Source organism: Gossypium hirsutum, chromosome A10, assembly GCF_007990345.1.
Source record: "Gossypium hirsutum isolate 1008001.06 chromosome A10, Gossypium_hirsutum_v2.1, whole genome shotgun sequence".
In the NCBI taxonomy this organism is placed as follows: domain Eukaryota; kingdom Viridiplantae; phylum Streptophyta; class Magnoliopsida; order Malvales; family Malvaceae; genus Gossypium; species Gossypium hirsutum.
Genome location: NC_053433.1, coordinates 18,547,567 through 18,556,179, shown reverse-complemented (window position 1 = coordinate 18,556,179; position 8,613 = coordinate 18,547,567). Strand labels below are relative to the sequence as shown.

Sequence of the window (8,613 nt, the reverse complement as noted above, 5' to 3'; positions counted from 1 at the left end):
ATAGTTGTAGGTATTTCTAAGCCAAAACATAACTTTGTATTTGTCAATATTTAATGGTATAATGATATTTGAACATTATTTGTTGTTGTTGATGTTTTAATATCTTCATGTGAATGTTTTTACTATAAGCTCCTTACAAAAACATATATAGTTTTGCAATGTCCTTTGATTTTACTTTTATGAAAAATTTAGTTTCATTTCTCTTTTGTTATTAAAAACAACAAATTTCTCTACAAAAATCAATTGACAAACCTTATAAATAAATTTTCATAATTATGTTTAGTGATGATTCAATTGAATCCTTATGATCCTTTAAAAATATTTGAATTCATATGATTAAATAAAGGTGTAATAAAAATGAACTTATTAAATTATTTTAATATTATAAAAATTTGAGAGTAAAAAATGTTGAAAAAAGTAGACTTATAAAAACAAAAGTTTTATAATAAGGACATTATTCTAATCCTATTTGTAATCTTACATTTCCATAATTTCATTATGAAAAATAAATCAAATGTTCCTTAATAATTAAAGTGAAATTGAGTGTAATTTTATAGGAAAACTTTTCAACTGTGATTCATAATTTATTTATTTTTTAAAAATATATACTTTTCACCCATGTACATATATCTAGTATTTATGAATATTAATTTGGATTTGGTTTTTTTAAAGAGTAAACTACAAAATAGTCATTGTTGTTTGCTTTAGATTACATTTTAGTCACTTACGTTATCGTTTTGTTATAAAGTAGTCATTCTATTGTTAAGCTCCGTTGGGATGAGAATAGTTTTTTCAATCAAAGTGGAAAAGAAAACTCATAGAGAAAAGGAGATGAACGGTTTTTCTTTTCCAATTCAAGCTGTAATTAATTAAATTTATTTAATTAAAAAACCTATTCTCGTCCTAGTTGGACTGCCACATAGGACTGCTGTTAGGGAGATAACGGAGCTTAACAGTAGAATGACCACTTCATAACAAAACAGTTACGTAAGTGACTAAAATTTAACATTTTAAAAATAAGTAATTAAAATATAATCTGAGATAAATAAAATTGACTATTTTTATAATTTATCTTTTTTAAATTGAGATTATGTTTTTATGAAAAAAGAAATATTGCAGAATCCACCTTTGTAACTAAATTTATGGGCTAAGCCCAACTTAACTTCGGGTTATTTATAGTGGAGTAACTTGAGTTATAATCAATGGAAAATTTTCCATTAAAAATAATATTAGTAATATTTTGAACAAATAATAATAATAACAATATATTTAATATATAAACAATAGTAATGCATCACTTCCAATACAATCCCACTTCAACATTATACTTATATATATTTTATTTTTTAAAGGATTTATTACTATGAGTTGAGTAATTAATTTTTCGTATTCCATTAATTTATTAAGACATAATGATGGTATAAATGATGGGAACAATAAAAAATAAAGAGTCAATATTTATTTTCATCGTTTAGAATAAAATTCAATCATTTTTTCTTTCACGTTTTAAAGTATTGAATTTAAACCGAAAGGAAATATAAGCAAATTCCCAAGTTCACTTCAAGTTCTCTCCACCGAATAACATCTATTATTTATATAAACCATATATAATATAACAACAATTCTTCCTCCATGATAAATAAAAAAAAATTATCATAACATGATATTTCTAAGATTATACGTAATGAAATTCAAAGTAAAACGAAGACCAGAGCCATGTTAGAACTTAGAAAAATTGAAAACTACCGCAATCCCAAGACCAAAGACCAATGCAAAAATGCAGATCCCTATATATAATATAATATATTATATAATTAATTATGTGTTCAAATGGATGAAGGTGTTCATCAAACCCCAAAAGCCCGATGCTGACTTAAGATCTCAGATATCAAGCTCAGTCTTTCTCAATTTTTCTCCCTTTGTTCTTCACTTGTTTGCTGCAGAAAACCCTGAAAGGAAAAAAGTAAAAGAAATTGTTGACAATCTAGATCATTAAGAAAAGCCAAGACTAGACTATGTATATATTTGTTATCTTTTTTTAATATGGATGAAAAAGCAACCATGGCAGATTTGCAGTTTATGGCAAAACAGTGAACATAGGTTAATTAATGGTTTGTGTACATAAAGCACAGTGAAAAGATTACTCTTTTTTTTTTCATTCTTTTTTTTTTCAAATTTTCTTGACAAAAAGAACATACAGAAGCTGACTGAAAAGTCTGAAACTTCATCTAATCCCAATGTTAATGAACTTCTTCTCTTGAAACACTGTGATTTCTACAACATTAGTTTCTTTTTTCATAAAAAAGAAAATTGAAATTAGTGTCCTTTATTTGGTAAAAGGAAGCTGTCTAATAAGGGCACGCTGTTGTGTTTTCAAAGAGGGTGTGAAAGCAAAATCTGAGAGGACAGCTCAAGATCATGGATTTGATCTACCACACCAAATTCCCACCAAAATCTACTCTTATTTATCCATTTTGTCTCATGCTTAGGTTTAAATGGTAACTAGCTAGCAAGTTCATGTTCATTTCAAATCAAAGGAGCTGAATTGGAATATATTACAAGTCTAATCAAACCTTTTTTTTATTCTTAATTAGCATTGAAATTTTTTAATTCAAATTTGAGTAGTTCGAGGATGAAAATTAAGTAAATTAGATCTTACACTGAAATTTTGAGCACAACCCCTTCTCATGCTTAATACAAAACACATTGCAGTGTAAGGCTAATGAAACAAAGGTGATAGATATCCATTCATTTCAAGTCAATCTAAGGATGTCATTTATAGCTGATGGAAATGGGAATATCCCTCATCTGTGAAAAGACAATAATTCTCTTTACCAAACCTTCTGCCCTTGCACAATTAAGAGTAATTCTATCTTTTCCACTGCCATCAAATGATATTTTCCCCAAATTTATTAAGGGAGAAAAAAAAAACCCCAACATACATAAAAAGCTATCTAAAACACCCCTTCATAAATGCAAAAGCTTATCTGGTATTTTCTAAAGAATCCTTCGTGGATAGGCATTCATCATAAATTAATAAAACAAAAAGGGTAGATAATTAATTTAACTTTTACCTAGATTGAAAAATTTGTTGGAAGGCAGGCAAAAAATAAAGATGGATTCTTTGTTTTTCTTTTCAATCAACAAGAAGGGCCAATGCTCCTCGCCTCCTCGCTCCCTGATCTTTGCGGTTGTTGCTGCTGAGGTGGTTGCCCTTGTTGTGGCTGAAGTAAAAGTTGTGCTTGGAGTGGATGATGGCCTCCATGACAATGGTGATGATCTTGTTGTGCTTGAATCTGGTAAGGGTTTTCAAAGCTTCCTAAAGCCAATGAAGGTGACATGGTGGCTACTGCTGCTGCAGTTGTTATCTGATTGAACCCAGTTGCAGTAACTGAAGCAGACCCTTCAAACCCATTGTTAAACCTCACAATCTCAGGCTGTTGGCCACCATGATGTTGTTCATACCCTCTAAACATCTCTTGTTGTTCCCTTGCTGCTATCACCGCCGCCAATTGTTGCTGAGCCTCGAAAATCTGTTGCTGTTGAGGTTCCCTTAACATTAACTGCCCCGAAGCCCCCGCCGCCGCTGTAGGAATCCCCATCATTGGCATCATGTTATGTTGCATAACAGCGGAGGAAGAAGGTGATGAAGAAGGGTTGCCAACATGTTGTTGCAAGAAAACCGACGGTTGTAATATAGGAAGCATTGCTTGAGGACCAATATAAGTAGACAACTCTTTCTTGGCATTGTTAAGATCATGTTGCATTTGTTTAAGCTTATGCTGTAAGATGGAGATGAGACCGACACAGCCATAGACGGGATCCCGGAGACGAGCCTCGGCTTCGTAGGCTAACGAGTTGACGGCATCTTCACGTTGGGACGTATTCAATTCGTTTAAAAGCTTGGCAACGTTGCTGGCGCCGAATACTTTATGAACATTGGCGAATTTTTGAGGATTGTCGGGTGGGAAATAGGGTGCAAACACGCACTCTTGGGTGCATTTTCGACGAAGGAACTTGCACGCCGCGCAAGGAGAGTTCGATGATGACATCTTTTTTTTTGTAAGATCTTATGAGATCCAGAAAGAGGGGAAAAAATGGGTATTATATTTGCATTGAAATTGAGAAAAATCACAAAGAAAACTTACATGTTCTTATGATTGAAAACTAAACCTTACCTTTTGGCCTTTTCTCTAAGAACAAATCACTTGCAAAAGTGGGTTCTTCACCGTGCAAAATTTCGGATAAAAAAAAGGGCCTTAAAAACGACAATAAAAATTATGTTGTCATTTCTGGGCAGATCTTGTTCTCTCAAAAACTTGTGTTTCTTTTTTTTTGTCACTGTTTCATGGAAAAAATCAAACAGAACCAAAATAGATAGTCAAAGAAAAGCTTTAACCTAACCCTAAAGACTAGAGAAAACAGAATCCATTTAAAACCAAAATCTGAGGTTTTTATTTTTGGGATGTTAAAAGAAAAAAGAATAAAATTAGTATCACCTTCAAAGTGTTTGTCTTTTTACTATGAGCGACAATTGAATGCGTCTCTGAGTTACCACATTATCGCTGCCCTTTAAATAAGAAATTTTCTTTTTAGGTTTGTTACTTTGATTCCAAGAATTACAGTTCTAATTTATTAACTGAAAATTAAATCAAACTAAATCCAATCGAATTTAATGAATATCAAATTAAATCAATTTTGGATTTTTCGTCCTTTATATCCCAAAAGTTGCCCTTTGATTTTGTTTCCCACTTTTTAAGATTTAGTTTGTTAATTCTGATCTAATTTTCATTACAGTGAGACTAATTATAACAAAAAAAAGGAAGTTAATTAATTTTATTTTCTTTAATTTAATAAAAGTATTGCATTAAATAATTAAACAATGATACCAATTAAAAGGATCCTCAGAATAATTCTTAGTATGAAAATTTTCATTAATTATTAGAATGAGAGAATACAAATTTTCTTTGGAGATTTCATTTCATCCCTCTTAGCTTCAAGATAATATTAGAATTCTATGGATGGTATTTAGTAATGGAAAAAAAATTGATTAAAATTAACTACCTATAAATTTTGACTTTTGACTTTTCTAACTCAATAATTTCTAGGTTCAAGTGTACCTTTAATATGAGATATATTTTAGGTACTCTCCTAACTTAATTTAAAATGATATTTTTTTAAGGATAACTTACGAAAAAATTTAAATGTAATTGATTGTAATTATATACATGTAGTATATTAGGATAATCATTATAATTAGTGAATCCATTAAATTGATTAAATTGAAATATTTTTTACAATATTCAATTGGTAAGAATTAAAATAATTACGTAGATAATTACAAATAATTATATTCTAATCAAATTCTTAATGGCTTTCTAAACCTTATTTAAGGTTAAAAAAATATTTTTATACAATAATTATAGTATTTTAATTTTAGGATATATTCTATTTTTTAAAATATAATTATATTTTATTTTACTAATCTTGTTTAAATAATTTGGAAATTATATTGACAAGAGATAATTTTCTATACATTTTGACTTATTAAACAACTAACTAAATTACACAGTATATATTTTTGATAAATTATTTAAAATTTAACTAAATTACATGGTATTTAATATTAATTAGTTATACTTGGTCAATGAGCAATAGATGATAACAATAGGTATATGTTTAATGTTAGAGAGATAATAATTCAACAAATATTGGATGCTAGAGTACTTAGATAAAATTGATTAGTATGTTTAATTTTTTTAGTAATCTTATTATCAAATACTTTTTTGGACTAATGTATTACATATGATGATCTGTTTTTAGATTTTGTTACTTGTTTAGATAATTTTTCTAAAGTATCATTGATAATTTTTATAATGATTAATATCTTTTTAAAACTATTTAGTCATGTAATTACAATTTATACTACAAAAAATGACATTGAAAATTACAATGTGACTATAATAGAGTGTAATAACACATTATTAGTCAAACATATCTAGAGAGTTAAAATTTTTTATAATTACCATCTTAATAATTATACTTTCATCCAATTATTAATGGTATCCAAACATACTCTTATAGTTTTAGAATAATAAATATATAATAAAAATGGTTTGAAATGTTGTAATATTTGTAACCAATCAAGAAATCAATTTTTTAGCCCTTAAGCAGATAATACTCTAAGCTAGTAATTCTATAAATTTAGAATACAACTTCCATGTCAATTTCATTTTAAGTAATTGAATATATCTAATTTATTTTTATTCCACGTACTACTAAAATTATAAATATATTTAACTATGTTTGATAAACTGAAAATTTAAATGCTAAAAATTAAGTACTTGTTATGAAATAAATAATAAAGAAAGTAGATAACAAAGGAAATAAGAGAGTAAAAGAGAAGTAATTCTTTTATTAATCATTGGAGATGAATACAATGCTTATCCAAAGTCTATAATTAATTATTTATAGATATAAGAAGTATAAATAAAATAAAATCTTAATTCTAACAAACATTAGAGTGCTAATGAACATCAAACTTATCTTGATCTTAATGGATATCCACTTAATAATAAAATATTCATAACACCCCATTAGATGTCCATTGGTATATAACATGCCTCGTTAAAACCTTACTAAGATAAAAACCTTGTAGGAAAAAAATCCTACTAAAGGGAAGATAGTACACATATCTATAATACGCATAACATGTTGCCTCTTCAAAACTTTACCGGAATAATCAGATGGGACAAAACCTCGATTAAGGGAAAAAGAGTACAACACTTATTTACTCCCCCTCATGACAACATCTTATGATTTCTCAAATTCTACGTATTCCAATCTTGAATACTAGCTTTTCAAATGATCACTTAAACAGATTTGATAAACATTTATATATCATTCTTCTGAAAGTCATAAGTGAGGAAGAATTTTGAGGAAATATATTTCAATCTTTTCAAGAGTTTCAACAATAATCATAGCAAACTTTGGTCATGATCTTTCTATAAAAATATATATGAGTATTTTTTATGGGCGTCGAAACCACCAAATAAAAATAATTCCTATAATAAAAGTACTCTAAACAGTAGTAAAAAGTAGTAGGGTCGAGTCCACAAGGATTGGCGATTAAGATAAACTTTCGTGTTCTTCTCGCGGACAGAATTTTTGTCGTGGCGATAGTCGTGTCCATGACTCCAAATAACCTGCTAAAAAAATAGATAAAATAAACTAATGATGTTTTGAAACGTTTAGAAATGAAATAATGAAGACAACAATAATAAATACTTGAGTAAATCAAAATTAAAAATTAAATTAGAAATAAAAATTAAATTTTGATAACAGAAATATTAAGCCTTCGCCCTAGACACGGTGAATTCCAATCTCTGAATCGATCGTCGAAAATTAGTCTTCTCCCCCAAACAATAAGCTGGTTACAGCGGCTAAGAATGTCCTAACCGCCAATTATTCCTCTTGTAGTTGACCCTGGTATGACCTGCGAACCAACTCTTGCCGATTATCTAACCACAATACATGCATTTGCGATTCAAGATTGCAGTAGCATTGCGTTTTGAAGAACCTAACTCGGATTAACAGCCTTGCGGGACGATGCCGACATTAAGGGTTTGAGTCCCTCGACTTACATGCATAAAATTCCAATTGTAGAGAATGCAATTCCCAAAGGAGAGACTCAAAGGCATTTCAATCCGTTCATGATGGAAGTGGTAAGGAAAGAAGTTCAAAAGTTACCTGATGCTTAGATGATCTATTCCATTTCTGACAGTATGGGTCAGCCCAGTCCATGTAGTGCCCAAAAAATCTGAATGATTGTAATTGAGAATTCGATAGGTGAGATGGTTCCCATCCATGTCCAAAACTGGTGGAGAGTCTGCATTAATTACAAGAAGTTGAATTCTTTAACTCGAAAAGAGCATTTTCCACTTCCTTTTATTGACCAGATGTTAGAACATTTAACTGAAAAAATCTCATTATTGTTGTCTTGATGGTTACTCAGGCTTTTTCCAAATTTCAGTGGCACTGGAGGATCAAGAGAATACGATGTTTACGTGTCCATTTGGCACGTTCACCTACAGATGAATGCCGTTTGGACTTTACAACGCACCAGCCACATTTCAACAGTGTATGGTAAGTATATTTTCCAACTACATCGAGAAAATAATTGAGATATTCATGGATGACTTTACTGTGTATGGTGAGTCTTTTGAGGTGTATTTGTCAAATCTTGCAAAAATTTTGAAAAGGTGCCTAGAATTTAACCTTGTTCTAAATTATAAGAAATGTCATTTTATGGTTGCTAAAGGATTAGTTCTAAGTCATATCATTTCTGCTGAGGGAATTTTTGTTGATAAAGCAAAAATTGACATCATTAACTCACTTCCATATCCCACAACTATGAGAGAGATTCGTTCTTTTCTTGGTCATGTAGGTTTCTACAGATAGTTCATTAAAGACTTTTCAAAAATTGTACAACGACTTTGTAATCTCTTACAGAAGGACAAAGGGTTCAAGTTTGACTAATCATGCAGGGATGCATTTGACACACCAAAACATAAACTTATCTCGACACCCATTCTTCAGCCATCAAATTAGAAC

The 8,613-nt window shown here is 29.7% G+C and overlaps 1 protein-coding gene across 3 annotated transcripts; it reads right to left on the bottom strand.

The window, feature by feature from the left end:
* Positions 1 to 1,588: 1,588 nt before the first annotated feature.
* LOC107914948 (LOB domain-containing protein 36) lies at positions 1,589 to 4,618 on the bottom strand. Of its 3 annotated transcripts, none has more exons than XR_005903243.1 (2): positions 3,075 to 4,562; positions 1,589 to 1,949 (listed from the first exon to the last, which is right to left on the bottom strand). XR_005903243.1 is itself a non-coding variant. In XM_041078848.1 (2 exons), exon 2 carries the CDS (start codon positions 4,050 to 4,052, stop codon positions 3,141 to 3,143), a length of 912 nt encoding a protein of 303 aa, XP_040934782.1. In that variant the 5' UTR covers positions 4,053 to 4,341; positions 4,500 to 4,618; the 3' UTR covers positions 2,880 to 3,140. The 3 variants fall into 3 exon arrangements, 2 of the variants coding, with proteins under 2 accessions (XP_040934782.1, XP_040934781.1); XM_041078848.1 differs by lacking the exon at positions 1,589 to 1,949 and having other exon boundaries at positions 2,880 to 4,341; positions 4,500 to 4,618; XM_041078847.1 differs by lacking the exon at positions 1,589 to 1,949 and having other exon boundaries at positions 2,880 to 4,069; positions 4,179 to 4,562.
* Between the last annotated feature and the right edge of the window lie 3,995 nt (positions 4,619 to 8,613).